We start from the raw sequence: 27,068 nt of genomic DNA, 5'->3' as shown, positions 1-27,068 counted from the left end.
GAGAGGAATGGTTACTTTATAGAGAAAAGTGAGGAAGGTGAGAGGTTTGGGGTTTTTTTTTGTTTTTAATGAAATCTCCCTGGGAAAGACTGCGAGTTCAGGGTGAGGATGGTTTCTCGTGGGCTAAGTCGCTGAGGTGACTTCCTCTGGGAGAAGCAGTGCGCTCGTCCTGTGGGGCCTGTGACTGACGGCCCTTTGCTGTTGCGCTTCTTCCATCGTAGTTTGTAACTGGCTGTTGACCTGGAACAAGGAAACAGCCAGTTATTTTACCCGCAACGTGGATTTATTCTGGAACAGTTAAGAACCGGAATCCAAGACAAACAAACTAAAGTGACCTTCCAGCAAGTGCTGAGAACAAAAGAAACCCTTTCATAGATGAGAAGGGGGGTTGTTCTAAACAAAGGGTCCATTGGAGAAAACCCGGAGCCGGAGGTGTGGCGGCTTTTTATTTGTTGCACTCTCATTGGCTGAACGGTTGCTGAGCCGGGAGAAAATCTCCCTCTGCCTGGGGCGTATGTAGGTCAGCACCTTCCTGTGGGGTCTGCCACTGAGGCTGCCCCTTAGGGCGATAGAGCTCCCGCTCCTGGTCTCCTGACTGCACCTCCCTGAGGGTTTCATTCACTGAGGGTTCCCTTTACTAACTTTAATAAGTCCAATGGACTTCCCTTGTGGCTCAGCTGGTAAAGAATCCGCCTGCAACGCGGGACACCCGGGTTCGATTCCCGGGTTGGGAAGATCCCCTGGAGAAGGGAACGCTACCCACCCCAGTATCCTGGCCTGTAGAATCCCACGGACTATACCGACTCTGGGTCGCAAAGAGTCGGGCACGACTGAGCGACTTTCAAACATATAGGTCCAGTGGCTTTCCTGGTGACGGCAGAGACTCTGCCTGCAATGCAGGAGACCCGGGTTGGATCCCTGAATCAGGAAGATCCCCTGGAGAAGGGAGTAGAACCCACTCCAGTATTCTTGCCTGGAAAATTCCAGGGACAGAGGAGCCCACAGCCCGGTGGGCTACAGTCATGGGGTCGCAGAGTTGGACTCGACTAAGTGCCGCGCGCGCGCGCACACACACACACACACACACACTCGATGAAGACCCCGAGGGCCCACCTGCCTGACTCTGCAGCCCTCTGTCCTCACTGAGCCCAGTCGGCCAGGCCCCAGCCCCACCCCAAGGCTCCGGGAAGACAGCGGGTCAGGTCCACCCCGAGATTCGGGGCGCCCCGCGCACGCGGCGGAGCCGCCCGGGAAGGCTCGGCCGGTCGCCCCAGGCCTTCGCGGGGGAGCTGGGCGGGGACGCAGCGCGTAGAACGCCGGGGGACCGGCTCGACCAGAGCGGCTCCTCGTCCGCGCGGCAGAGCCGGGTAACGGTCGGGCGGGCTTCTGCGCACGCGGCGTACCGGCAGCGCCGCCGCCCGGCCCCTGAGGCGCCAGCGCCGGTCGCCGGCATGCACCCGCGGCCCGCACCGCCCGGGGGCGCCTTGGCGCTGAGCCCCGGCGGGAGACCGGACGGCGGCGGAGCGCGGGGGCCCTGCTGGCCGTGGCGGGTGAGCGTCCGCGGCGCCGGGCTCAAGCCTGCGGGGCCGGGAGGGCGCGGAGCGCGGCGTGAGACAGCCTCCGCGGGCGGGACAGCTGCCACCCGGCCCCGGCCCCGGCCCCGCAGCCGCGCCCGCACACGCCCGCCGGCTGCGGGGGCCGCGGTGCCGCCGCGGAGCCCGGGAAGAGACCCTGCCAGAGCCCGGCCGCGGCGCCGGCCCCCAACCTGTGCCCCGCGGGGCCTGCGGTAGGGCCCGCTGTGTCGCCCAGTGTCTCTGCTGGGCTCTGGCAAAGCGGCCTTGGATGGGGGCGTCTGAGACCCCTTGCGCCTCTGTCTGTCGAAGGACTCACCCACCCTTGACTCTTTAAGGTCACACAGAACTGACCCCTGGCGCTTCACCGGCACCCTGAGCCCTGAGTGTGTGAGTGCTCCTAGGAAGGAGGAGCCCGTGCGCGGGATTTCATTTATCCCTCTGGCCCCTGACGTCTACTTGCTGACCCTTGGAGCGTTTGTCTCTGTCTCATGCCTCCGGTGTCATGTCACCCCTTCCTCAAGCTGGCCTCTGGAGCTAAGACATTCAGAAACCCATTTCCTTTGGATAAACTTTGCCCCATCATTATTGAAAACTTTATAACAAACTTCTTCCTCTGACTCAGGCCTATGTCCCCAGAGGGGCTTTTCTTTTACTTCTGCCACGAATCAGGAGGTTTTTGTCCAGCTACTGATAGGAGACCAAAAGGAGAAACACACACACACACACACAAAAACCCTAATATGATCTCCCTCACCTTAATTCTGTTATTTCTGACTTTCATGGCCTCATGAAGATGAAAGAAAAACCATACTCATGTCTCACCCCAGACAGACCTTGTGGTTTTTAAGTCCTTCACATCACTGATCCAGAACCTAAGTTGTGAACCTGATCTCACTTCAATAAAATATGCCTGCTGGGGTCACTGTTGCCCTGTTACAAGGCCTGGCAGATCAGGGGCGTCCAGGAGCCACCACCAGAGCCCGCTGTCCTCTTTAGTGTGCTGTGGACCTGCCTCTCAGGAGGGTTGTTTTTTTTTTTTTTTTTTTTTGACTGAGTCAGGCAGCACCCAGGACCTTAGTTCCCCAACCAGAGATCAAACTGGGCCCATGCAGTGGAAGCTCGGAGTCTTAACCACGGGATGCCAAGGCTTTCCCAGTTGGACCTTTAAAAACTTGCTTTTTGCAGGAGGCCTTTAACGCCATGCAAGGAACTTGTACCCGTGGAGAGCTGGGGGCCTGAGTCCAGCTAGTGGGCTGCAGGGCCAGGGTGAGGCGGGAGGGAGCTGCGGCCAGCACACCCGGCTGCCAGTCATTCTCTGCGCCCATACCAGGCCCAGAAAAGGTCTCCCCACGGGTTTCATTCTAAGTGGACCGGTGCAGGTGTCGGCTGCAGTACCGCTCCAGCCTGCGGCCCCCGCTTGGAGGAAACGACCCCGGTTCAGAAGCAGCAGAGCCCCATGCTGGGCCTCGGGAATTGCTCCTCATCCTCCCGGAGTCTGACACGGCGGGAGAGATTGCTCCGTGTGCTCCTTTCAGTAAAATGGTCGTTCTCTGTCCGTCAGAAATGGAAGCAGCTGTCGAGGTTACAGCGGATGATGGTCCTCTTCCTGCTGGTGGTCCTGATGCTCTTTGGCCTCCGGTCCTATGTCCACGTGGCCGACGAGTGGACAGGTACCAGCTTGCATGATCCTCAGGTGTCCTGAGAGCTGACTAAGGGGTGCCACAGCGATCTGGCAGCGGCAGGAGGCCCAGACTTCAACGCATTGGCGGGAAGTGAGATAAGGAGAAGCCTAGAATGTTCCCAGCACCCCGCTATAAGGTGGCTGTTAATCTGCCGTGTGTGACTGTTTCCCAGACGTCTGCTGTGAGAAGCGGCCTGTCGCCCGGCCGTCTCACACCGAGATCCAGGTCCGAGGGTACAGGCGGAGTCTGCACGCGCTGCGCTGCAGGCGCTTCCTAACACGCACCGCAGTGCTGGGAAGGAAGCGCAGGTGCCAGCAGGAGGGGCAGCTCCCTCCTGGGTTCTGCTCGAGGCTCCTTGGAGGAGGAAAGCTGCAGAGCCCGCGGCTGGCTCCCGTGAATGGCCCGTGTGCCACCGTGGGCCTCCTCGAAGTGGAAAGATAAAGGCCAAGTGTGTGGGTTGTGGTGGGGTAAAGACAGAAGCTGCGGGGGCTATGGGCAGGCTTTGCTTCCCTGAGGCCACTCTGGAATTCCTTGGCCTGCCCTCTGCAGAGGCCCCAGCCTGTCCTTTTCCAGGAGGGCTGGCTGTGTAGGTGCTGTTTCCAGCGCCCTTTGACTCTCCTCTGGGCCTCGAGGCGTATTGGAGATAAAATAGATTCTCCTGTTTAGCTGTGGACAGCAGGTCGGCGGCAGCAGGGCAGATGAGACCAGCAAATCCTCCCGTCTTGCCAGCTCCTCAGAAAGCAGCTGAGAACCCGGAGGCCGTGGCGGGGCTGTCGCCTCAGGTACTTGGAGTAAACTGAAGGTGCAGTCGCAACTGGGGTCCAGGCCAGAGGCGTTTCAGCACAGCGTGGGCTGTTTGAGAGGGACTGGGAAGAATTCTGCTTCCTGCCGTGCGTCTGAGGTTTTCACCTGAGGCTCCTTGCTCTGGGCTGGGGGGATGGAGGAGACGCGGAGAGAGGAGGAGGGCCATTCTGTCCTCTGTCCTCTTGGCCCATCTGCTGCTCCGGGTCCTTGGGAGGTGAGAGAGACCGGCCCTTTTCTCTGGGAGCTACTGGCCGGGGGCGGTCAGGCGGGGGCTCCACTCTGGACCTGCCCAGACAGAGGTTCTGGGGCCTCCGCATCACAGTGGGGTCAGCAGGGAGGACTGGGAGTTGGCAGGTGCGTGGTGCCTGCCATCCAGAAGGGGTGGGGGCAGGGGTGAGGTCGCATCCTGGGGAACCCCGAGCCGTCCAGGGGGGCGAGCGAGGGCGGGGGAGCACATGGAGACTAGAGGGCGAGGCGTCAGCCAGAGCCAGGGCAGGTCCCACCCCAGGAGGGCGGCCGGCCTCTGAGCGCCCAGGGTGCTCTGTGCCAGGTGCACGCTCCTGCGGGTTGGGGTGTCCAGGTGTGCCCAGGCGCCCCCAGGGAGAGGCTCTGGGACTGATGCCGGCCTCAAGCCCCACAGGCTGCCTGCTCTCACCCCGTCTCTCTGGAAGGTCTGTGTGTGAGAGAGCCGGTTTCTCCCTTTAGAGCCAAGAGCATTCCTTCTGTCACTTCTGTGCCCACTCTTGTGTGTTGACTTCACGGTCATGTGACAGCAGAACGTGGCTGTTTCTCCTCCGAGAGACACGTTTCCACACCTCAGCATCCATGACCTGGACTCTGGGGTCCAGGAGGGGCCTGGGATGAAGGCGTGGACATCCACGTCTCCTGTGGAGCGAGTCTCGGGGCCCCTGCGCATCCTGAGTCCGCTGGCACCTCCTCTCTGGGTCCGATGCCGGCACTCGTCCCCGAGACCTGCTTCATCCATGGAGCTTTGTTTCAGCCGCACCTACTCTCGTGACCTGGGGGCCCGGCTCGGTGGGGTTTGGATCTTGGAAGGGGGTGTCTTCACGGATCCTCCCCCAAGGTGTCCGTGGGTGCTGCCGCCAGAGGCTTTTCCATTCACGGGTCTGTGTCCTTGGGAGCTGGAGGAGTTGCTGTCACAGCCACTGTTGGGGGGCTGGAGCCAGGATGAGTGCGGCCTCCCACGGCGCTTTGTCACTGACCGGCCGCCTCTGCCGCAGCCTTCCGCGGCTGAGGTGGGAGTCCCGGGTGCAGGCCTGGGCAGTGTTCTCTGTGGCTCCATCGACGGGGATGGGGTGGTTTATCCCTGCCCTGCTCCCCTTAGGGTCTGACTCCCAGACACGCTCTGGCCAGGGGCTTAACTGACTCTCCAGGGCTACATTCACCCATCGGCAGAGCCTCCATCAGGGAGTCAGAGCCAGGATCTGACAAGAAAGGGGCTCCTCCCAAAGCTGCGCATCGTATGAAAAGTGGAAAGCATTTCCTCTAGGAAACGGCAGCTGCTCAGCCAGTCCACAGCGCTCCCTATGTGGCTCCAGGTCTGACGGGACGGGCTGCGTCCTAGAAGCGGGATGGAATCATTGTACGAGTGACTCTTGTCTCTGTCCAGAAGCCCCAAAGGCATTTCCGACGAGGACCCCCCAACCTGCAGATTAGAGCGCCCGATGGAGACCCCCAGGAGAGGAGGCAGGACCGGGCCCAGAGGAGGGCAGAGGTGGTGGGCGAGGCTGGCTGGGGAGCAGAGGCGCAGAGAGACGGCCTCAGGTACCGGGAGCGTCAGAGATGGTCTGATCTTGGGAAACCCAGAGGCCTCTTTTGCTGTTTTTTTCCCTGAAAAACAAAGAGAACCGCCTGACACATAAGGACAGCTTTCCTGTGTCACAGACTGCGCCCGTGGGAAGCAGTTTCGGGGACTGCTCACTCGAGGTCCCCGTGTAGAGTGGGAGGCTGAGCAATCCACCTCTGCTCTGAGTCTGATTCTCTCCCTCCAGGTGGAGGGGAGCAGGGACCAAGCTGGAGCAGGGCCCCAGACACCCTCCCAAGAAGGCAGAGTTCTTCGGCTGGCCTTTTCAGCAGCAGGCCCTAAGGATTCGGGCCAGTCGAAGTAAGGGCCGCCTGCGCCCTCTGGGCCTCAGCTGGCATTCATTCTGAGGGCGCAGCGCTGTGCACGCTGGAGAGTGGGGTGGCTGTGCAGCTCCTGCCTTCCCGTGGAGCACGGGCACCGGGGGTCCTTGGGGTCAGGCACTCTCCAGAGCCTTGGTGACGACGTCCGCCCCCTCTGCGGCTGTTCCCCGCGTCCAGTGCTGCAGCTGCAGGAGTTACACATGCAGGAGGCTGGCCTCTCCGCCTGTGTCCCGGTGACAGGCCTGGGTGCTGCTGTGCACCTCTGTCCTTTGGGGATGGCCCCAGGCCGATGGCTCTGGGCAGATGTGCAGAGTCCTCAGGCTCCAGCGCGAGAGGTGAAGGGCCTGTGGGCGGCTGGGCTCAGTGAGCCCCATGCAGCCTGCACACTGTGGTCCTCACGTCCCCGTTGAGATGGCGGTCTGTCCTCTGCCCATTTGACCGGAGAACTGAGTCTGCAGCCTGGCTGGGACCCTCTGCTTCCAGCGCTGGAGTCCCCCAGGAGAACCAGGGAGCCAGGAGGGGGACTTGTGGCCACGGCCCTGAGGGACACAGGGCGGGGTTAGCAATGGATGACTGCGTGTGGGTGTGGACAGCGGTCCGCCTCGCCCACGCCGGGCTGCACGTGGGGCAGCGTGCACGCCTGGTGTCCCCTTGTGCAGTAGCCCTGTGTATGCACGCAGTTCCCTCACACGGGGCGAGAAGCCACCGCTGACGTGCTCCAAGCCCCGGGAGGCATCTGATCAGCCTTGAGGTGTCAGCTCCGTTTTCTCCTCCTCGGAAGCACCCTCAGCTGACTGGGTTGAACACAGGCACCACCAGATGCCTTCTTGTCCGGGTCACCAGCACCCGTCACGTTTGATGTCCACAAACCAGACTGCACACCAGGCACACTGGGTCCTCCGCTTTCGCTCCTTCGCTGTTTCCTGGAGGGGGGTCCCTGCTGGGACCTGGTGCAGGCTGACCAGCCTGGGCCGGTGGCATCTTCAGCTGGGCCTTCACTGCAGCCTAAGGTGCCCCCACGGCAGGCTCACTCGCTGTGGGGCCACAGGGCAGGTCTGCCTGGGTGCCCACACCCTGCTTTCCTCCTCCCAGCCCCCCAGAACGAGCGCCAGAAGGCTGTGGTAGACGCCTTCCTCCACGCGTGGGCTGGATACCGCAAGTTCGCCTGGGGCCACGACGAGCTGAAGCCCCTGACCAGGTCCTTCAGCGAGTGGTTTGGCCTCGGCCTCACGCTGATCGACGCGCTGGACACCATGTGGATTCTGGGGCTAAAGAAAGGTACCTGCCCGTCCCTGTGGTGGGCTCGAGCTCGCCGCGCGTGACCCTCGGGCCCGAGCGCGCCTGGTCTGGGAGGCGACCACACGCTGTGTCCTGCTGGGCTGGGCTTCCCCTTGTCCTGGCTGCCAGCGTGGCTGTGCTGGCCGCGGGCAGCTCTCTGTCCTCGCACATCTGTGCGCCCTGCGCCTCCTGCAGAGCGCCGAGCGTGGTGGAGGGTGGAATCCAGGGGCGTCTGCAGCCCGTGTTTCTGGCGGTCAGGAGGGCCCTGTGGGGGGAGGCGGCACGTGATCCGACGTGGTGGCCGGCCGCGCCCCGAGTCTCCCTCAGGCCTTGTCGGTGGAGACAGGGTGAGACGGGTGGCGTGTCCCCGGGTATTTCTGAACTGGCGCGCACGGCCCTGTTCCGTCTAACACTTGCACTGCAGGCCTCCAGCCACTCACTCTCTCGTGCTTCTCTGTAGCGTGGCTTTGACGTTGAGCACTTGTGCTCACGCTGCACAGCCTTCCCCCAGCTGCACGCTGGCCCCATGTTTTCTGTGCGGTTGGAGGACTCCTGGGCCCCCCTCCTGCGTGAGGAGGTGATGTCGGAACCCTGCCGGGGTGTGCAGAGCCCTGAGGGCCCGGCCAGGAAAGGCTGGCCTGTTCATTTGTTCCTGTGTCTCTGCTGTTCCACGTGGTAGAATTTCAAGAAGCCAGGAAGTGGGTGTCAAAGAAGTTACGGTTTCGGAAAAATGTGGACGTCAACCTGTTTGAGAGCACAATCCGGATCCTGGGGGGGCTTCTGAGTGCCTTCCACCTATCTGGGGACATCCTCTTCCTGAAGAAGGCTGTGAGTGTCCCGGCGTCGGGTCTGCTCGCTTCCTGGGGGGACTGGGGTCTCAAGTGCTCAGCAGTCACGGGATTAGGCTGTGGCGGGCGTTTGTTTCCGGTTCTGTCTCCTCCCCCTCTGGCGTCTGTTTCGGAGCACGTGGGTGGCTGAAGCAGCATTGTGCCAGCCTGCTGCCTGCCCGTGAGGTCATTCTGAACGAATTGAGTCCGGCTCGGTTTTTGTAGCTGGCCAGGGTTGGGTCAGGTGAAGCCAGCAAACTCGGGTCTGTCCACAGAATTAGATGAAAAGGGGTGTTGGGTTCACCATCGTGTCGTGGAGACAAGGCCGCCGAGCAGCAGGAATCGTTGACTCATCGCTGTGTTGTGTGTCAGGAGGATTTTGGAAATCGGTTAATGCCTGCCTTCCGAACACCCTCTAAGATTCCATACTCCATGGTAAACATTGGCACTGGAGTTGCTCACCCACCCCGATGGACCTCTGACAGCACGGTGGCTGAGGTGACAAGCATTCAGCTGGAGTTCCGAGAGCTCTCTCGTCTCACGGGGGATAAGAAATTTCAGGTATGGGGGGGCTCTGCCCCCGGCTGGTGCGGGTTTTCTGCGGGGCCGTCTCCGGCTCGTGGAGGCGAGTGCAGGTCTGCGTGGTTGTGGGTGCTGGGCCACGAGACTCGCGTCGGTGTTGGTTCTTGTCCCACGTTCTCCTGCAGAATCGCATTTTCTGGTGATGCCAGAGGCGCAGATGGGAGAGGCCTTGACTGGAGGCCGAGTCCTCTGCCTGGCCTGCGGGGCCCCGACAGCTGACGGCTTGTCCTGCCGCTCGGCATGGCCTGCTGTCCACTTGCTGTTGTCCTGTGCCCTCCTGCAGTGGCGAGGGCCGCCTGCTGTGTTGTGGCTGAGTGCCACGGGGTGTGTTGGAGCTCTGGGTTTCGTAGCCAGGTCAGCATAGGTGACGTCGTCGTCGTCCCGTTTTGGCATCCAGACTGGGCCCTGCACACAATTGTCCCGGGTGGGCAGCTGGAGTCGGGTGCTGGCCTGGCTCCTGGTATGGGGGGCGGGGCAGTGCTGACCCCCGAGTCTTCCTCCCAGGGAAAAAGTCCCAATTTGAAGACTTGGACTGGAAAAAGGCCTCAATGGTGTCAGGGATTGCTGTAGTCACAGCAGTCTGCAAGGCTGTGAGCTTCTATCCACTACAGGCTTCCTTGGTGCCCAAATGCCTCCCTCAAATGTTCCGGGGACCCTGCCATCTGAGCCCAGAGAACAGACAGCACCTGAGTGGGTTGGACCCACACTAGTCCTGTGGACCCTCATTTCCCACCCCGCTCTGCCTTTCTGAGCAGCTTGGCACAGTGAGAGGCTTCCGCTTATGTAGTTCCTGCTGCAGTCACCGTAGCCCTTCCCAGTTCAAACTGGAGAAACTGAGGCAGGAAGGGTGCTGGTTACTTATACAAGATCAGAGGTAGTGGGAGATGGGGAATTCAGACCCACAGCATCTACACTTGAGTCTTTTTTCTTCTATTTTGTAGCCATGTCAATATGCATTATTAAATGAATGTAAAGTGAATACCAAATCTGAAAGTCCTCTACCTGTCATCGCTTTCTTAAAAAACACAGAGCACAGAACACAGCACAGGGACTCCTCTCTGTGCACAGTCCTGTGGCGTCAAGCACAGCCAGACCAGCGTGTAGCCGTCATGACCGTCACCTCCCCAAACTGACCCCCTGTCCTCAGCTAGACAGTAACTCTCCACTCTCCCAGGCCCTGGACATGAGCATCTGCTTTCTGTCTCCATGAAAAATACTTTCATTTTTTAAAATGTTGCCTCTTTCTTTTCTTATTGTGGTAAGAAAATCATGTAACATAAAACTCGCCATCATAAAACCATCTTGAAGCATCCAGTTCATAAGTGTTCAATCTGTTCACACAGCTGTGAAACAGATCTCCAGAACTTTGTCATCTGATGAGCCGAAGCTCTGCATGCATGACATACTGACTCATTTCATTAGATCTTCTGTCTCTATGAAGCATGCCGTTCAGGGTCTGTCATATAGGTGGAGCCATACGGCGTCTCTCCTTGTGAGTCTGGCTCATTTCATGCAGCGTAGTGTCCGCAGGGCTCACCCACAGAGTAACAGCAGAATTTCCTTCCTTTTGAAGACTGAATAATATTCCATTACACAGATGGACCACACTGCTTTTCCATTCATCCGTCAACGGACACTGGTTTGCTTCCGCACTGTGGTTATAGTGAATGATGCGCTCTGAACACAGCTGTAATGACGCACTGTTAGACAGAATGCCCAGAACTGAAACCGTGAGAGCGTGAGGTCACTCAGTGTCCGGTGTTCTTGAGGAAGCGCCACCCCACTGTCCCAGGCGGTTACCATTTGGGTCTCCACGGCCGTGCACAGGTGCTTCACTTGCTACACGTCCTTGCAGCTCTTGTTTTCTGGGTTCTTCTTTGTGTGGTTGGTTGGTAGTGGCCATTGGAGTCAGCGTGACGTGATATCTGATTCCTGTGGTACCTGCTTCCATTTCATTAGTGATCAATGATGTTACACATTTTTCACATGCTTATTTGTATGTCTTCTTTGGCAAAACGTCTATGAAAATCTTTTGCCCTCATGTGAATCAGGTTGTTTGGGTTTTTTGTTGTTGAGTTGGAGGAATTCTCTACACATTCTGAACAGTAATCCTGAATCACATATGCAGCACATACTTTTCTCCCGTCTGTACTTTGCATGTTTCCAGCGTGGATGGTGTCCTTAGATGCACGAGAGAGTTTCATTTTCACAGAGGCGGTCTCTCTGCTGTGCTGCCTGTGGATTAGGCGTTGTGTTCTGATCCTGGGATGGAGTGTGGCCTGCCAGCTGCCACCTTAGGTCAGCGAGCCCCTGCTAGTGATGGAGGGGAACACGCACCGTTCACGTGAGGTTCCCACACACCCGAGGGCAGTTGCATGTGCAATGAGCCACGTGCTCATAAGGGTCGCTTGCAGACACACGTTGCCGTGTCTCGGTGGTTGCGAGATCGCAGAGGAGTAAGCAGCTCCCTCCAGGGAAGTGTGCACACTGACGACTGAGAGGAAATGTGCACAGAGCCTTGGGGACACACACACGTGCTGCCCTGGCTGGATAGGAGCCCAGGCGGGATAGGTCTTGAGAGGGAATAGATGGTCCCCGGTGGCGGAGGACTTTGGGGCAGTTGTCATCATGAGTAGCAACCTTGGGCTGGGAAACAGATGTGCCTGCCAGCCCTGCAGGAAGTGGGAGCACTCAGCAATCCTCAAGAGGGGTCCCAGGCCCACAGCTGTGGCCTCAGACACTGTCCCGGGTGGAGGCTGGGAAGGGTCTCGGGGACGAGTTCAGCCCCACGGTCGGCCGTCCGGGCACTGTCTCAGAAGACAGCCTCTCCGTGTGGCCCACCCACTCACCGCCCCCACCGTCTGCCCAGGAGGCTGCAGAGGAGGTGACGAGACGTGTGCATGCCCTGCACGGGAAGCTGGACGGGCTGGTGCCCATGTTCATCAACACCAACAGCGGCAGCTTCACCCACCTGGGCATGTTCACCCTGGGCGCCAGGGCCGACAGCTACTACGAGTACCTGCTGAAGCAGTGGATCCAGGGCGGGAAGAAGGAGCGGCAGTGAGGCCTGTTTCTCTGCCTTCGGGGTGGCCCCCTGGGCTCGGGGTGGCGGGGCCCTCTGTGGGGAAGGGTGTTTCTGTTCATCCTATATGCAGAGCAAGGACCAGCCACCGGGGTGAGCAGACAGGGGTCTTCCTTGGGGTTGTGGCTGCTCGGTCGTCAGCTCCGGCGGGAGGCAGCCAGGACCATGTGGGCCTCCTCACGCTTAGCACTTTGACACTGAAAACTCACACATTCCCAGGGAGCAGCCTGGTCACTCCTTGTTCAGTTATAAAAGAGATAAACCCCAGTGGGGTGCTGGGATCCTCTCAAGCCTCAAGCCTGGGGGTGACTGTGGCCCAGGAAGTGTCACTGACTGGGAGCCCGCAGGCTGGTTCAGGCTGACCCCATGGGGCTGGCAGGGCCGGGCCTCATAGATCCCAGAACGGGGACAGAAGCTCGGGGTCAGCCCTGTTTGTGGACCTGAGGGCTGTGCGCCCACCTGGCCAGAGCACACAGGCCCCGCTGGTCTGCATAGGCTGCTGGAAGACTACCTGGAAGCCGTGGACGGGATCAGGAAGCACCTGCTCGCCAGGTCTGAGCCCAGGAAGCTGACCTTCGTGGGGGAGCTCAACCACGGCCGCTTCAGCGCCAAGATGGTGAGTGGGAGGGTGTTTCCCTGATGCGGCCTCAATGCAGCGTGGGGACCCGGCCTCTGTGCTTGACGTCTGATGGCTCTGAGTGGGGACGACCGGGGGGACCTCGTGATCCTGGCCGTGGAGCGGGGCGGTCCCGGGTGGATGTGGGTGTCCCGTGAGAGCAGCAGGAGGAGCTGAGGTCTGTGGGGTGCCAGGGCCCCCACCCCGGAGCCCCCACCTCCTCCAGGTCCCCTGCCCTGCCCCGAGTCTCTCCTTCCACGCTCTCGGGGAACCCCCACTCCCAGTTGCACCCCGTCCTGCTCTCCTGCAGCCAGGGCTCTGTCAGCCTTTGAGGTGGTCCTTCCAGAAGCTGCTCCCCTGCCCGTGTGGGGCCCCAGGTGCTTGGCCCGCAGCCCAGTCCCCTGTCTGAGGCCTGACGGCGCTGGACCTGCTGCTGAGGTGACGCTGTGGTTTCAGGACCACCTGGTGTGCTTCCTGCCGGGGACACTGGCTCTGGGTGCCCACCATGGCCTGCCTGCTGAGCACATGGAGCTGGCCCAGGCACTCATGGACACCTGCTACCAGATGTACCGTCAGATGGAGACGGGGCTGAGCCCCGAGACCGCACACTTCAACCTCCACCACACAAAGATCCTTAAGGACGTTCAGGTGAAGGTGAGCCATGCTGGGCCCAGGGCTGGGCCAGATGGGAGTGCCGGGAGGCACCTCCTGAGCCCATGTGCCTCCCCAGGCGGCCGACAGACACAACCTGCTGCGGCCCGAGACCGTGGAGAGCCTGTTCTACCTGTACCGCCTCACGGGCGACCGCAAGTACCAGGACTGGGGCTGGGAGATCCTGCACAGCTTCAACACCTACACGCGGGTGAGCCCCCACCGTGTCCCCAGGGCCTCACTGTCACCTCCCAGGGGCTGCGCTGGGAGGCCTTGCCCTGCTGTGAGGGCCCAGGGGTCGGGGCATCTGTCTGTCTTGTCTGGGGGACAGCTGTGTCGGGAGGGTCCCTGCAGTGGCCCGAGGCGCACAGACCGTGTCTGTTGGGTCCTCCATGTGGCTTGGGCAGCGTGTTTCAACCCAGCAGGTGGGAGACCTCTGAGCCGCTACTCCCCAGGCCGGGGGCCCCAACCCGCACCACCCCCTGCTATGCCGAGGGCCCACTGCCCACCCTGGCAGGGCTGCGACTTGACCTTCGCCCTGTGGCCCCTGAGGTGGACTCTACACCCCTCGGGTGGCTTTGGGGCCTTTGTGAGGCCTGCACAGGTTTTGGAGGTGGCACTTGGCATCTGGTCACTGAAGGGAACCATGGCTGACCTCCAGGTGGCCATTCCCTCTGGGCTTTGGAGTCCTCCCCGCCCCATACCCTGCCCTTGGGGGGCAGTGTGTTCTGGGGTGGGCAAGTGCCCCGGGAGTGGGGGGTGCCTCTGGCTGGCAGCCCTCCAGAGGGCTGAGCCAGCATCGTGACTTGCGGCCTCGGCTCTCGAGCAGGTCCCCTCGGGCGGCTATTCTTCCATCAGCAACGTCCAGGACCCCCGCCACCCCCAGCCCAGGGACAAGATGGAGAGCTTCTTTCTGGGAGAGACGCTCAAATACCTGTATCTGCTCTTCTCCGACGACCCCGACCTGCTGAGCCTGGACACCTACGTGTTCAACACAGAGGCTCACCCCCTGCCCATCTGGGCCCCCTCCTAGGGCGGGATGGCTCACAAGTAGGCGCTGCCCAGGAGGCTGATATGTGCTGTCCGTGAGGATGCCTGTCGGCAAGACCCGGGCCCTGACCTTGGCTGTGAGGTGTCCCCTCAGCTGGCGGCATGTGCTCCGGGCCGGGCTGGTGACAGAGGCCGGTGGGCCACAGGGCCAGGATGTTTCGGGGCCTCATAGCTGCTCGGGGTGGCCACTGGGCGTCCGGTGCTCTGCCGTTGATTCTGTGCTCCTCGCCTGGTTCCTGTTGGATCACCGTTTGGAACACGTAGGAATAAATGGGCGGTGTGATTCTGGGGATCCTGTCCACTCGGCGAGTTTCTTCCTTCTTCCTAGAAAATCAAATCAAATGACTACATTCCTGAAGCCTGAACACTCTCCTGCTGCCCTGCAAGGGCTTCCTCGGGGTCCTGGGCATCTGGTCACCCCAGGCCACTTTGGCATAGAGCCCATGATGTGATCAGAGACGGTCTTGGGCACAGCCCAGTACAGCCCAGCCTCAGGGTCACAGCCTGTGAACACGCCCGACGCAGGGGCTCGGGGCGTCCTGACCTCATGGGGATTCGGGCTCCTGGCTGGCTGTGGTGTTTACACATTGGACTCAGGGATCCGCCCCCGCCTTTACAGGGCTGGGCAAGGCTAGGGGGCATGTTCACCGGCTCCCAGCCCAATAGATGGACTTCATTTGGGATAGAAGCACGTATGCTCTGTGAGGTTTCCCATGTGGATGAACTGGTCTCTGAAATGCTGGGGGTAGATTGAGACACTCCAGGCTTTTGGTCCCAACTCTATGTTCTGTGCACTGAAAGTCATATTGCCCCCTTCAGAAATCCTAATCCTGTTAGATATAATGAAAAACGTCAGCAAAAAGTTCAGCAAAGCCTAAGACAAGGGAAGGTTGCAGCCACAAGGCAGAGGTGGCAACTCCCAGCTCTTGTTCCTCCACACAGACACACCAATCACAGCCAGCTTTCAACGACAGCAGCAGCAAAATCACAAGGAGAAATTTAAAAGCAGGAAAGTGCTCTACCCAAAACAACAAAATTAGTTGATAGAAACCATCCCTGAAGAATTTCAGACATCAGAATTATTAGAAAGCAACTTTAAGAGAATTGTTTAAAAATGCTAAAAGAGGCCTTCTCTGGGGGTTCAGTAGTTAAGAGTCCATGTGCCAATGCAGGGGACACGAGTTCGATCCCTGGTCTGGGGAGATGCCACCTTCTGAGGGTCAGCTCAGCCCACGTGCCACAACTGCTAAAGCCCGTGTGCCCTAGAGCCAATGCTTTGCAACAAAAGAAGCCACCGTAACGAGAAGCCTGTGAACTGCAGTGAAGAGTAGCCCCTGCTCACCGCAACCAGAGAAAGCCTTCACGTAGCAACAAGGACCTAGTGCAGTCAAAAAAGAAAATAACCTTTTTTAAATGCTAGAAGAGCTCAAGGAAAACATGCGCATGGAAGTAAAGGAAATCCAAAATGATAAGGAAAATGAGAATAAAGGAAAATTATGAGCAGAAAGCAAAGTCTCAGACTGAAAAGCACAGTAACTAAGACTCATTAGGGGGTTCAAGAGCAGATTCAAGCCGGCAGGAGGAAGAACGAGTTGGACTTGGTGTGTGACTAGAGGAACTCGTGTTAAGAGCAGAGAAAACAACAAAGACCAGGGAGCAGAGGCCAGAGAGCTCTGGAGTCCCATCCTAGCGGGTCCCACATGTGCCTTATGGTAGTTTCAAAGCAAAGAGAACAGGGAAAAACGAATAGTTGAAAAAATAGTTAAAAACTTAGCAAATGTGATGAAAGATATGAATCTACAAATCCAAGAAGTCCAGTCACTTCCAAGAATCAAGTCAAAGAGACTCACTCCAAGACACTTTAATAATCAAATTGTTGACAGAATCTTGAAAATAGCACAAGAGAAATGACTGCTATATAAAAGCCATCTTCATATTAACAGATAATTTTTCATCAGAAAATGATAGAGATGGACTTCCCTGGTGGCCCAGTGGTTACGAATTTGACTTCCAATGCAGGGGACATGGGTTTGTTCCCTGGTCCAGGAGCTGAGATTCTGTAGCTGTAGGGGATCTGTGTGGAGAAGGCAATGGCACCCCACTCCAGTACTCTTGCCTGGAAAATCCCACGGACGGAGGAGCCTGGTAGGCTGCAGTCCATGAGGCTGCGAAGAGTCGGACACGACTGAGCAACTTCACTTTCACTTTTCACTTTCATGCACTGGAGAAGGAAATGGCAACCCACTCCAGTGTCCTTGCCTGGAGAATCCCAGGGACGGGGGAGCCTGGTGGGCTGCCGTCTGTGGGGTCGCACAGAGTCGGACACGACTGAGCGACTTAGCAGCAGCAGCAGCAGGGGATCTGTGCACAATTAAACCTGCACACCACAACTAAGACCTGCCAGACCCAAAAACAATTAATTTAAAACAGAAAAGCATAGAAACCAGAAGGCCATGGCATGACTCAAGTGACGGGTGAATACAGTTATCAACCAGAATCCCATATCCGGCAAAACTGACCTTCAAAAATGAAGAATTTAGGGCGTCACTGATTCAATGGGCATGGGTTTGAGCAAGCTCTGGGAGATGAGGAGGAACAGGGTTAGGGGTACTTCAGCGTATGGGTCACAGAGTCAGACGTGACTGAGCAACTCAACAACAAAAGCATTCCCAGATCAACAATAGTTGAAGGAGTTTGTTGCCACCAGACCTGCCCTACAAGAAATACTCACGGTGTCCCTTCAGATTTAAGTGAAGGGACATTAGATAGTACCTCCAAGCCACAGGGAGAAATAAAGGTCTCAGATAAAGGCAAAACTATGGGCGAGCATAAAACCCAGCATTATATTTTTGGTTATGACTCCACTTTGTGTTTAGTATAGGATTTGAAAGACAAATGCAGGAACAACAATTACAGATGTATGGTATTGTGCACAGGTGTGTGAATATTAATTGGCAATGACAACATAGTGCAGAAAGGATGGAGTTTTGAAGCATAGTGTATGCATGTGATCAGAGTGAAGCTGTCGTCTACTTAAGTACATTGCTATAAACTTAGGATGTTAAGTGTACTCGCCCTGGTAACCAAAGAAAATATCTGTGAGATCCATACACAAGAGTCTCTAAGAAAGCTACTAGAGGTAATAAATTCAGCAAAGTTGCAGGGTATTAGATTAACAGACAAAAAGTCAGCTACGTGTCTAAGCACCTGCAATGAACAATTCAAAAGGAAATTAAAGAAGCAATTCCACTTTACATAGCATCTAAAAGAATGACTAAAAATAAATTTAACCAAGGGGGTGACTTAACTGTACACTGAAAACTATAAAACATTGCTGATGGATATTAAGACCCAAATAGGTGGAAAGATACCCTTTATTCATGGGTAGAAAGCCTTTTTTTTTTTTGGCTGCACCACTCAGCTGACAGGATCTTAGCTCCCTGACCAGGGATCAAACGTGGCCCCAGCAGTGAAAGTGGAGAGTCCTAACCTCTGCACCACCAAGGAAGTCCCAGGAAGACTTAGTTTTAAGATGTCAATACTACCCAAAGTGACCTGCAGGTTCAATGCAATCCTTATCAAAATTCCAACTTCTTCTTCTTCTTTTTTTTTTTTTTTGCAGAAGTTGAAATGTCAATCCTCAAATTAATATGGGGTTGCAAGGGGCCCTGAATAGCCAAAATAATCTTGAAAAAGAAAAAAGACATACATTTCCCAAGTTCAAGACTCCCTACCTACAAAGGCACAGCATTCAAAACAGTGTGCTGTTTTCCTAAGGCTAGGACAGACACCTAGGGCATGGAGAACAAGAGAGAATCAGAAATAAACTCATAGCTATGTTGGTGTTCAGTCGCTAAGTCACGTCCAATCTTTGTGACTCTATGAAGCAACCAGGCTTCCCTGTCCGACCCTATCTCCTAGAGTTTGCTTAAACTCATGTCCATTGAGTTGATGATACCGTCCAAGCATCTCATCCTCTGTTGTCCCCTTCTCCTCCTCCTTCAATCTCTGCCAGCATCAGGGTCTTTTCCAGTGAGTCAACTCTTCGCATCAGGTGGCCAAAGTACTGGAGCTTTAGCTTTAGCATCAGTTCTTCCAATGAATAATCAGGGTTGCTTTCCTTTAGGATTGACTGGTTATATCTCCTTGCTGTCCAAGGGACTTTCAAGAATCTTCTCCAGCACCACAGTTTGAACGCATTGATTCTTTGGCGCTCAGCCTTTTTTATGCTCCAACTGTCCCATCCATACATGACTACTGGAAAAACCATAGCTTTGATTAGACAGACCTTTGTCGGCAAAGTGATGTCTCTGCTTTTTAATACACTCTCTAGTTTGTCATAGCTTTCCTTCCAAGGAGCAAGCATATTTTAATTTCATGGCTGCAGTCACCATCTGCGGTGATTTTTGTCGTTGTTGTTCAGTCGCTCAGTTGTGTCCGACTGTTCGCAACCCCGTGGAGTGCAGCACACCAAGTTTCCCTCTCTTTCTTTCACTGTCTCCTGAAGCTTGCTCAAACTCATGTCCATTAAGTCAGTGATGCCATCCAACCATCTCATCCTATTTCATCCCTTTCTCCTCCTGCCTTCAATCTTTCCCAGCATCAGGGTCTTTTGTAGTGAGTCGGCTCTTTGCAGCAGGTGGCCAAGTATTGGTGTTTCGGCTTTAGCATCAGTCCTTCCAATGAATATTGAAGATTGATTTCCTTTAGGACTGACCTCTCCTTGCAGTTCAAGGGACTCTCAAGTCTCCTCCAACATCACAGTTCCAAAGCATCGATTCTTTGGGGCTCAGCCTTCTTTATGGTCCAACTCTCACACCCATACATGACCACTGGAAAAACCACAGCTTTGATTAGACCTTTGTTGGCAAAGTAACGTGTCTGCTTTTTAATACGTCTTCTAGGTTTGTCATAGCAGTGATTTTGGAGTCCAAGAAAGAAAGTCTGTCACTGTTTCCATTTTCCCCCGTCTGTTTGCTCGGACGTCATCAGAATAATCTCGAATAATCTCTGTGCACGGGAGGACACTGTCCCGAGTGCGCAGGCCCCACAGGACGGGGGAAGACAGTCTCCAACTACAAATCCAATAAAGGTTTAATAACCAGGATATACTTTCTAAAACCTCTAAAACGCAAGAACAAAAACTCTTGAAACTCCTCAACGAACGAAAAAACTAAAAAAAAAAAAAAAAAAAAAAAACCAAATTAAACAAAAAAACACAACAATGAATAAACGGTGGAAACGCTTTTTATGTTAAACGTGCACATTATATGTATAATCTAATACACGTACACACATATCCACGCCACACGACTGCGGGCGGCGCCTGGGTCACAGCTGAGAGCGCTGAGGCCTGCCTGGGGAGTCCCCGGTCCCCCCGCCCCTCAAGACATTCCTCCAAGGAAGACTTAAGCACACTCACGAAGTGCCCGAAAAGGTAGCGTCACTGTCGGGAAGACGCCAATCAAACCACAGTGAGAGGCCACTCCACTGTGGCAACGCTACCTCCGAACAAAACAAGTGTTGGAGAGGACGTGGAGAAATTGAAACTTTTGTGCACTGCTGGTTGGAATGTAAACGATGCAAATGCCATGGAAAACAGAGTGGAGCGTCCTCAGAACTGAAACACAGAGCTACCATGCGGCCCTGCAAGCCCACTTGCAGGTGTGCCCGCCCCCAGACGGAAGCAAGGTCTTGAGATCATCGAGCACCCGAATTCACAGCAGCGTTTTAAACATAAGCAAGAGGTGGAGACAATCTGGTGTCCGCTGCTGGGTGAGTGGGTTTCACAGTGGGGTCTGTCCATGAATGGAATATGACTCATATTTACCTGGAAAAAAGGAAGGAAATCCTGACACAGGCTACACCATGCGTGAGCGCTAAAGACTTGGTGCTCAGTGAAACCAGACACAAAGATAAGTTGTGTATGATTCTACTTATATGAGGTCTCTAGAATAAGCAGACTCATAGAGACAGGACAACAGAGGTCATCCCAGGATTGGGGAGGGCTTCCCTGGTGGCTCAGCGGTAAAGAATCCACCTGCGGTGCAGGAGACACGGATCCGACCCCTGGGTCACAAAGATCGCCTGGAGATGAGAATGGCAACCCACTCCAGTGTTCTTGCCTGGAGACTCCCATGGACAGAGGAGCCTGGCGGGCTGCTGTCCACGGGGTCTCAGAGTCAGACATGACTGATGACTGAACCATCAGCAGCCTGGAGGAGGAGAGTGAGGAGTTTCCGTTTGGGAAGATGAAAGTTTGAGAGAGAATGATGGTAGTTGCACAACAGTATGGATGAACTTACAGCTGATATTTAAATGTGGTTGAAAGCGTATAATTTCACACAGATGAACGTGGCCTTAACTGCAGGTGCTGAGTGGGTCAGAGCTGAGAGCCCTGGGGCCTACACTTTGGGACTCTCTGTGCATCCCAAGTGCCCGCCTCTGGGTCCTGGCGGCTCTTAGGTCTGAAAGGGGCAGGGTAGGCTCTGCTAAGGGGCTGGGCCTGGCTCCAAGATCCAGAGGCTGTGGAGGGGGAATCAGGTCCCAGCTTTGTCCCCAGAGTCAGTGGCCCCGGGCAGCTGGGGAAAGGGATCTGGTCCCCCAGACGTACCTGTGTGCTCAGGGCCACAAGTCGTGGCCGGAGTCTCAGAGGAATCAGATGCTTCTCTCTGGGACTTCCTGCTGCTACCCAGGCGTGGAGGAGCCGCCTGGAGCGTCTGCAGGGGGAATGCAGTGGGCCTGCGGTGGGTTGGGGTCCGGCCTCTTATTTGACAAGAGGAGAGGCTGCCGTCCATGGGAAGGGACTCCTCCTTGAAGAGGCGGGCCTCTCAACACAGGACAGGCGCCCCTAGATGCAGGGCCGGGAGCACAGGAACAGGCCCAAGGGGACACGGGAACAGGGCCACTTTGGCACACAGAGACAGGAGGATGGGGACACGGGGAAGCAGGGACGGGGACACAGGGGCAGGGGCACGCAGGGGCTGGGGCACAGGGGCGTGGGCACACAGGGACGGGAACACAGGGGCGTGGGCACACAGGGGTAGGAGCACAGGGGCATGGGGACGCAGGGACGGGAACACAGGGGCGTGGGCACGCAGGGGTAGGAGCACAGGGGCATGGGGACAGGGGGGTAGGAGCACAGGGGCGTGGGCACGCAGGGACGGGAGCACAGGGGCATGGGGACAGGGGGTGGGGGCACGGGGGCACGAGGGAGCCAAGGGTGTGTAGGGATGGGGCTGCGGGGAAGGGACTGGGGGTGATTGTGCTGTGGCCCTGGGTGACCTCAGGGAGGCCACACCCACAGGGCGGTGTCACATGGTGGGCAGTCATTGTCACCACACTGAGAGCCACAGCATGGGGCCTGGGGCTGTGAGGGGGCGGGGCACGCGGCTCCCTCCCTGCCCAGCCCAAGGCCCTCTGCTTTCCGCGGCCCATCACCCAACAGGGGAGGCCTGGGCAGAGGCCTGGGCAGAGACCGCAGGCCGGGACCGTCCTGGGAGTGGGTTCAGGCAGCCCCCTCCCCTCTGCCGCCGTGCGGGGCAACCCCCCTCAACCCGCTCTGGGCCCGGCTCACGGGCCACATCCCCAGCAGGACTGCAGTCAGCACAGCCTGGCCTGAGACTGAGCAGGCCACCCGCTCGGCCTGGCTGGCCCCTCCAGGCCCTGGACTGGCACCAGGGCAGTGGGGGCCCTTCTGTCCTCTGGGTACCAGGGCACCAGAGAGGGGCTGGCCTGAGGGGGCGAGAGAGGGTCCTGGATCCCAGCTCGGCGTCCGAAAGAGCGGCCCCAGCTCCTGTGTGGGCGGCGCGGCCCTCGAGGTTTCTCAGGCGCTGGGCTCCTTTCTAGGGCTGCTGACCCCACCCCTTGCCCCAGGGCTCAAGAGCTGTCCTCCCGCCGAGCTCTATCTTCCTAATTCTCCCTTCCTCCCCCTCAAGGGCAGGCCTTCCCCAGCCTCACTCAGGAGACGGCAGGGCCAGGAGGGGGTCGGGCGGTGGCTGGGCAGCAGCCGGGCGACGGGGAGGTCACCTCCTACCCACACGCGCGTGGCATGGCGCCCAAGCCGGCGGTGGCCATGGAGGATGGGAGGCTGGGCGGGCACACCCCCGCCCCAGCACGGACCCTCGAGCCCTCAGCCCACTTCCGTGCCCCCACGGTGACCGTCTCCACGGTGACGCAGACGGAAGGGCCGGGAAGCTGGCACTGGGTGGGTAGGGAAGTGCTGCTCACAGCGCCGCCCCAGCCGTCACGTGAGGGGTTCCTCTGGTCATGTGACCCCAACCGCCTGACCCGAAGCTGCCGGGCAAAGTGAACATGAGCCCCCATCCCTGGCCGACCCTGCTCTGGGCCCTGGTTCTGCTGCTGGGGCTGCAGCCACGAGGCCTGGAGGCCAGGGGTAAGTGTGGCCCAAGGCCCCCATCCCTGCCCTGGGCCCCACTCCCCATCCCCCGCGACCCTTGCAGGGCCCGCCCCCACACCCCCCTCAACCCGCGCCAGGCCCCCTGCACTCAGCCCTGGGCTCCAACCCCCATCCCCCGCGACCCTTGCCAGGCCCCAATCCCCGTGCCCCACACCCGGCTCCCTCCCATCCCCCCCCACAACCCCTGCCAGGCCCTAATCCCTGCACCCCCACCCAGCTCCCTCCCACCCCCCACTTCGACCCCTGCAGGGCCCCCAATCCCCATGCCCCCTGCCTGGCTCCCTCCCATCCACCTCGATCGACACCCCCCAGCCTGTCCCCCATGGCCCCGATGGCTCCCCCGACCCCGCTGAGCGTGGTGCCCTCTAGCCCACAGACCCAAGGACCCTGAGTTTCAGGAGGCCTACTTCGAGCAGCTTCTGGACCATTTCAACTTTGAGAGGTTTGGGAACAAGACCTTTCTCCAGCGGTTCCTGATGACAGGTGAGCCGCCCCGGGAACAGCGCCCGCTGCTGGCGAGGGGGGCACCCTCCCCCACCCCTCACTCGCCTCCACCCGACAGAGAAGTTCTGGAACAGGGGCGAGGGGCCCATATTCTTCTACACCGGCAACGAGGGGGATGTGTGGTCCTTCGCCAACAACTCAGGATTCATCCTGGAGCTGGCAGAGCAGCAGGGGGCCCTGGTCGTCTTTGCCGAGCATGTGGGTACCGGCTGGGGCTGGGCGGTGTGGGGGTGTCACTCTGGGGGCTCAGAGTCAGCGCCCCCCACCCCTGCCGCCCACCTGCTTGCAGCGTTACTACGGAAAGTCGCTGCCTTTCGGTGAGCGGTCCACGTGGCGTGGGTACACGGAGCTGCTGACGGTGGAGCAGGCCCTGGCTGACTTCGCAGGGCTGCTCCGGGCGCTCCGGCAGGAGCTCGAGGCCCCCGATGCCCCGGCCATCGCTTTTGGCGGCAGGTGCGTCAGCGTCTCCTTTCTCTCCCCAGCAAGTGTACTTGGCCCCGCCCAGAACTTCTGTGGGTCTTGGACATGTCGGGTCCTGGGGGGCACAGGGCGGGAGGCCCTGGGAAGGCAGAGGACGTGGGTGTTGGCCACACAGCATGCACGCTGAGAGGCTGCCGAGTCTCCCTTGCAGGCGACGGGGCGCTGGGGGTGCCCCAGGCTAACTCTGCAACCACACCAGCTACGGGGGGATGCTCAGCGCCTACCTGAGGATCAAGTACCCACATCTCGTGGCGGGGGCCCTGGCGGCCAGCGCCCCTGTGGTCTCGGCGGCAGGCCTCGGCGACCCCTACCAGTTCTTCCAGGACGTCTCTGCGGTAAGCCGAGGCCCTAGCCCCTCTCTATCCTGGGCAGCCCCGCTGGTGGGTGCAGCCACAGCCTTCCTCCCTGCAGGACTTCCAAGGCCAGAGCCCTGAATGTGCCCGGGCCGTGCAGGACGCGTTCCGGCAGATCAGGGACTTGTTCCAGCAGGGAGGTGAGGCGGCTGCCCCCTCCAACCAACACCATCCCGCCTCCCCACGTGGGCCCGCGCCGCCCCGCCCCCACCGCAGCCCCCTCAGGCCCGCGCCTCCCCGCCCCCCTGCAGCTCCCTCAGGCCTGTGTCAGCCCCCACAGCCCCCTCAGCCCCCTCAGGCCCGCGTCCCCCCTGCAGCCCCTACAGGGCCGTGTCCCCCCCAGCAGCCCCCTCAGGCCCACGTCCCCCCCGCAGCCCCGCACGTCGTCAGCCAGGAGTTCGGTACCTGCCAGCCCCTCTCCGGACCAAAGGACCTCACCCAGCTCTTCGGCTTCGCCCGGAACGCCTTCACCGTGCTGGCCATGATGGACTACCCGTACGCCACTGACTTTGTGGGCCACCTTCCTGCCCACCCCGTCCAGGCACGTCACCCGCCCCTGCCGCCCAGAACCTGGGGAGGGGCCCAGCCACCCTGGGGTGCTCAAAGGCACCCGGGCCTGCCCCGGGGCCTTGTGCCCGCTCAGCCCTGGGACCAGGGAGGGGTGGGGCGGCGCGGCTGCTGAGGTGTTCCGTGCTCCCCCAGGTTGGCTGCAGCCGGCTGCTGAGCGAGAGCTCAAGGATCGCGGGGCTTCGTGCACTGGCCGGTGCGTCTGCCCCCCTGCCCGGACCGGTGCTGAGCGCGGGGGCCCCGAGTTGGTGGGCGGCAGCCAGGCCCCAGGAGGGCGGTGTGGGGTGGGGAGCCCCTGGGAGGAAGTGGCCACCCCCGTGGGCCACCCCCTGCGGAGCATGGCTCCGGGGCCTTCTGGAAGGCCCCCAGTCAAAGGGCAACACACCCCGTCCCAGCCCACCCTGCTGGGAGGGGGCATGTCAGTTGGGCTGACCCGCCACCCTGAGCAACCCGGACGGAGCGGACAGCACAGCCCGTCCCCTGGGACCAACACCCGGTCCTCGCTGGATCCACTGGGCCTGAGAGCCCCGACCCCTGCAGGACCCCTCTAAGTGGACAGGGTGGGTGTCCAGGCCCCTGGCCCCAGCAGCCCTCTCCCTCAGGGCTGGTGTACAACTCCTCGGGCATAGAGCCCTGCTACGACATCTACCTGCAGTATCAGGCCTGTGCTGACCCCACGGGCTGCGGCTTGGGCAGTGATGCCAAGGCCTGGGACTACCAGGTATGGGGGCCTGGGGGCTCGGGGCGGCCGGGTACAGGGGGCTGGGGGCCCGGGGCTGCGTGGGCTGGCCTGATCACAGTGTGGTGGCCCGCAGGCCTGCACTGAGATCAGCCTGACGTTCTCCAGCAACAACGTGTCCGACCTCTTCCCCGAGCTGCCCTTCACTGAAGCCCAGCGCCAGCAGTACTGCCTGGACACGTGGGGCGTGTGGCCACGGCAGGACTGGCTGCAGACCAGCTTTGGGGGGGGCGGTGAGGCCCACGGCGGGGGTCGGGGCGCGGTTCCTCCCACCGCACTGAGCAGGCTCCTTCCCAGGCTCCAGGACCCAGCCCCTGGGTCAGGGTGAGGGGGCCCCCAGTCCCACCACGCTCCCTCCATCTGTTTCAGACCTCACAGCTGCCAGCAACATCATCTTCTCCAACGGAGACCTGGACCCCTGGGCACGGGGCGGGGTGAGTCTCACGGGAGCCTGGGCCCGCGGGCACCGCTGCCTCCGCCCCCTCCGTTGGCTCCCGGTCTCCTTCCCGTGGCCTGGCATCTGCTCGTTCACAGTCATCTTTCCTTTCTAATGAGGCTACTCTCAAGCCCCTGCGGGGGCTGCATCCTACCTGCTGGGACGAGCAGGTGGTGAGCACTCGCCCCTGACACAGGCTCCTCCCACGACAGATCCAGAGCAACCTGAGCGCATCCGTGCTCGCCATCGCCATCCACGGGGGGGCGCACCACCTGGACCTCAGGTGCGCCGCCTGGGGAGGGCGTGGTGCCTGGTCGGGGCGGGCGAGGGTGGCAGGGCTCAAGGCCGGCCAGCTGAGCGCCTCTCTGCCCGCCCCCAGAGGCTCCCACCCAGACGACCCCGCATCCGTGGTGGAGGCCCGCAGGCTGGAGGCTGCCCTCATTGGCAAGTGGGTGGAGGCAGCGAGGTCCACGGGGCTCCAGGGCTGAAGGCTGCCCGCCGCAGGGCCAGAGACGACCGGCTGGGGCAGGCACCAGGCCCCAGCTCCTGCAGCTGGAGCCGTGCCAGGGTGGGCAGGGCCTTGCCCAAGGAGGCACTGGACAAACACTGCTGGCCTGTCGGGCATGTCCAGTCGTATCCGTCCCGTCGGAGGCCCTGGACACTGTGGCATGCTCACACCACCTCGTCAACGTGGCTGTTGAATAAAGCAGAGTCCTCAGCTCCGCGTGCTGTCCTGCGTAGGGCACGTGGGCCTTTACCACGGCAGGAAAACCCGAGATTCCACAACCAACGGCTGCCCCAGTGACCCTCCACCCTTCTCAGCCGTGCTCTCCATCCCCAGCTACTGCAATGGCCCCTGCGGCCCCCAAGTCCACCTGCTTGGGGCCAGGCTGGCCCAGGGTGGGGGGCAATCTGCTTCACTGGGCCGACTGTGCCCTGCCGGGCTGCGGAACATCAAGGACGAAGCCTGTGGTCCAGAGTCCGGACAAACCATTGCTGAAGCGGCTCCTGGGCTGCAGGGTGGTGGTGGGGCACACTGTGGACCCTCCGGCTGGTTTCTGCACACAGGCAGCCCCAAGAGGCAGGCCCTGCTCACATGTGGGTAGAAGCCCCGCTGGGCCCGTGGGCAAGAGGGGGATGGCAGCCTCACAGGATGGACACAGGAGGGCCGTCAGGACCAAGTGCCACCTGCGGCTGAGCCAGGGCGGTGGGGAGGCCCCTGCAGAGTCTGCCAGCAATAGCAACGTGTCTCCTCACACAGCCGGGGAAAGGGTCAGCC

At 59.4% G+C, this 27,068-nt stretch overlaps 2 protein-coding genes and 1 long non-coding RNA gene across 6 annotated transcripts; 2 read left to right on the top strand and 1 right to left on the bottom strand.

Annotated features, from left to right (window-relative positions):
* LOC139185913 (uncharacterized) lies at positions 1 to 21,499 on the bottom strand. 2 transcript variants are annotated; one of them, XR_011569529.1, is made up of 3 exons: positions 20,905 to 21,499; positions 14,176 to 19,464; positions 1 to 240 (listed from the first exon to the last, which is right to left on the bottom strand). It is a non-coding gene; the product is annotated as an uncharacterized lncRNA (long non-coding RNA). The 2 variants fall into 2 exon arrangements; XR_011569530.1 differs by having other exon boundaries at positions 14,362 to 19,464.
* On the top strand, positions 1,437 to 14,583 carry LOC139185910 (endoplasmic reticulum mannosyl-oligosaccharide 1,2-alpha-mannosidase-like). Of its 2 annotated transcripts, XM_070799708.1 has the most exons (13): positions 1,437 to 1,550; positions 3,136 to 3,244; positions 3,923 to 4,038; positions 5,691 to 5,845; positions 6,073 to 6,185; positions 7,298 to 7,483; positions 8,163 to 8,311; positions 8,683 to 8,871; positions 11,762 to 11,952; positions 12,470 to 12,590; positions 13,047 to 13,244; positions 13,321 to 13,452; positions 14,071 to 14,583. In XM_070799708.1, the coding sequence occupies exons 1-13, from the start codon at positions 1,452 to 1,454 to the stop codon at positions 14,272 to 14,274; spliced, it is 1,962 nt and encodes a 653-aa protein (XP_070655809.1). In that variant the 5' UTR covers positions 1,437 to 1,451; the 3' UTR covers positions 14,275 to 14,583. The 2 variants fall into 2 exon arrangements, with proteins under 2 accessions (XP_070655809.1, XP_070655810.1); XM_070799709.1 differs by lacking the exons at positions 1,437 to 1,550; positions 3,136 to 3,244 and adding an exon at positions 3,273 to 3,392.
* A 1,047-nt stretch (positions 21,500 to 22,546) lies between the features above and the next one.
* On the top strand, positions 22,547 to 26,507 carry DPP7 (dipeptidyl peptidase 7). Of its 2 annotated transcripts, XM_070799715.1 has the most exons (13): positions 22,547 to 22,686; positions 23,080 to 23,193; positions 23,273 to 23,412; positions 23,504 to 23,667; positions 23,894 to 24,029; positions 24,106 to 24,187; positions 24,422 to 24,588; positions 24,750 to 24,810; positions 25,217 to 25,335; positions 25,430 to 25,586; positions 25,723 to 25,787; positions 26,002 to 26,072; positions 26,169 to 26,507. In XM_070799715.1, exons 1-13 carry the CDS (start codon positions 22,605 to 22,607, stop codon positions 26,275 to 26,277), a joined length of 1,467 nt encoding a protein of 488 aa, XP_070655816.1. In that variant the 5' UTR covers positions 22,547 to 22,604; the 3' UTR covers positions 26,278 to 26,507. The 2 variants fall into 2 exon arrangements, with proteins under 2 accessions (XP_070655816.1, XP_070655817.1); XM_070799716.1 differs by lacking the exons at positions 25,217 to 25,335; positions 25,430 to 25,586.
* Positions 26,508 to 27,068: the final 561 nt, after the last annotated feature.

This window comes from Bos indicus, chromosome 11 (assembly GCF_029378745.1).
Source record: "Bos indicus isolate NIAB-ARS_2022 breed Sahiwal x Tharparkar chromosome 11, NIAB-ARS_B.indTharparkar_mat_pri_1.0, whole genome shotgun sequence".
NCBI classification, from domain to species: domain Eukaryota; kingdom Metazoa; phylum Chordata; class Mammalia; order Artiodactyla; family Bovidae; genus Bos; species Bos indicus.
Note: the sequence above shows the minus strand (reverse complement) of the source record. Positions and strands in the feature narration are given on the sequence as shown.

Excerpts from the sequence above, each read along its gene's own strand:
- LOC139185910 (XM_070799708.1), top strand. The coding sequence starts at position 1,452 with ATGCACCCGCGGCCCGCACCGCCCGGGGGCGCCTTGGCGCTGAGCCCC. Across the intron at positions 1,551-3,135 it reads GGCCCTGCTGGCCGTGGCGG|AAATGGAAGCAGCTGTCGAG; the intron begins GTGAGCGTCCGC and ends TCTGTCCGTCAG. Across the intron at positions 13,453-14,070 it reads GCTTCAACACCTACACGCGG|GTCCCCTCGGGCGGCTATTC; the intron begins GTGAGCCCCCAC and ends GCTCTCGAGCAG.
- DPP7 (XM_070799715.1), top strand. The coding sequence starts at position 22,605 with ATGAGCCCCCATCCCTGGCCGACCCTGCTCTGGGCCCTGGTTCTGCTG. Across the intron at positions 25,336-25,429 it reads CCAAGGCCTGGGACTACCAG|GCCTGCACTGAGATCAGCCT; the intron begins GTATGGGGGCCT and ends GGTGGCCCGCAG. Across the intron at positions 25,788-26,001 it reads ACCCCTGGGCACGGGGCGGG|ATCCAGAGCAACCTGAGCGC; the intron begins GTGAGTCTCACG and ends CTCCCACGACAG.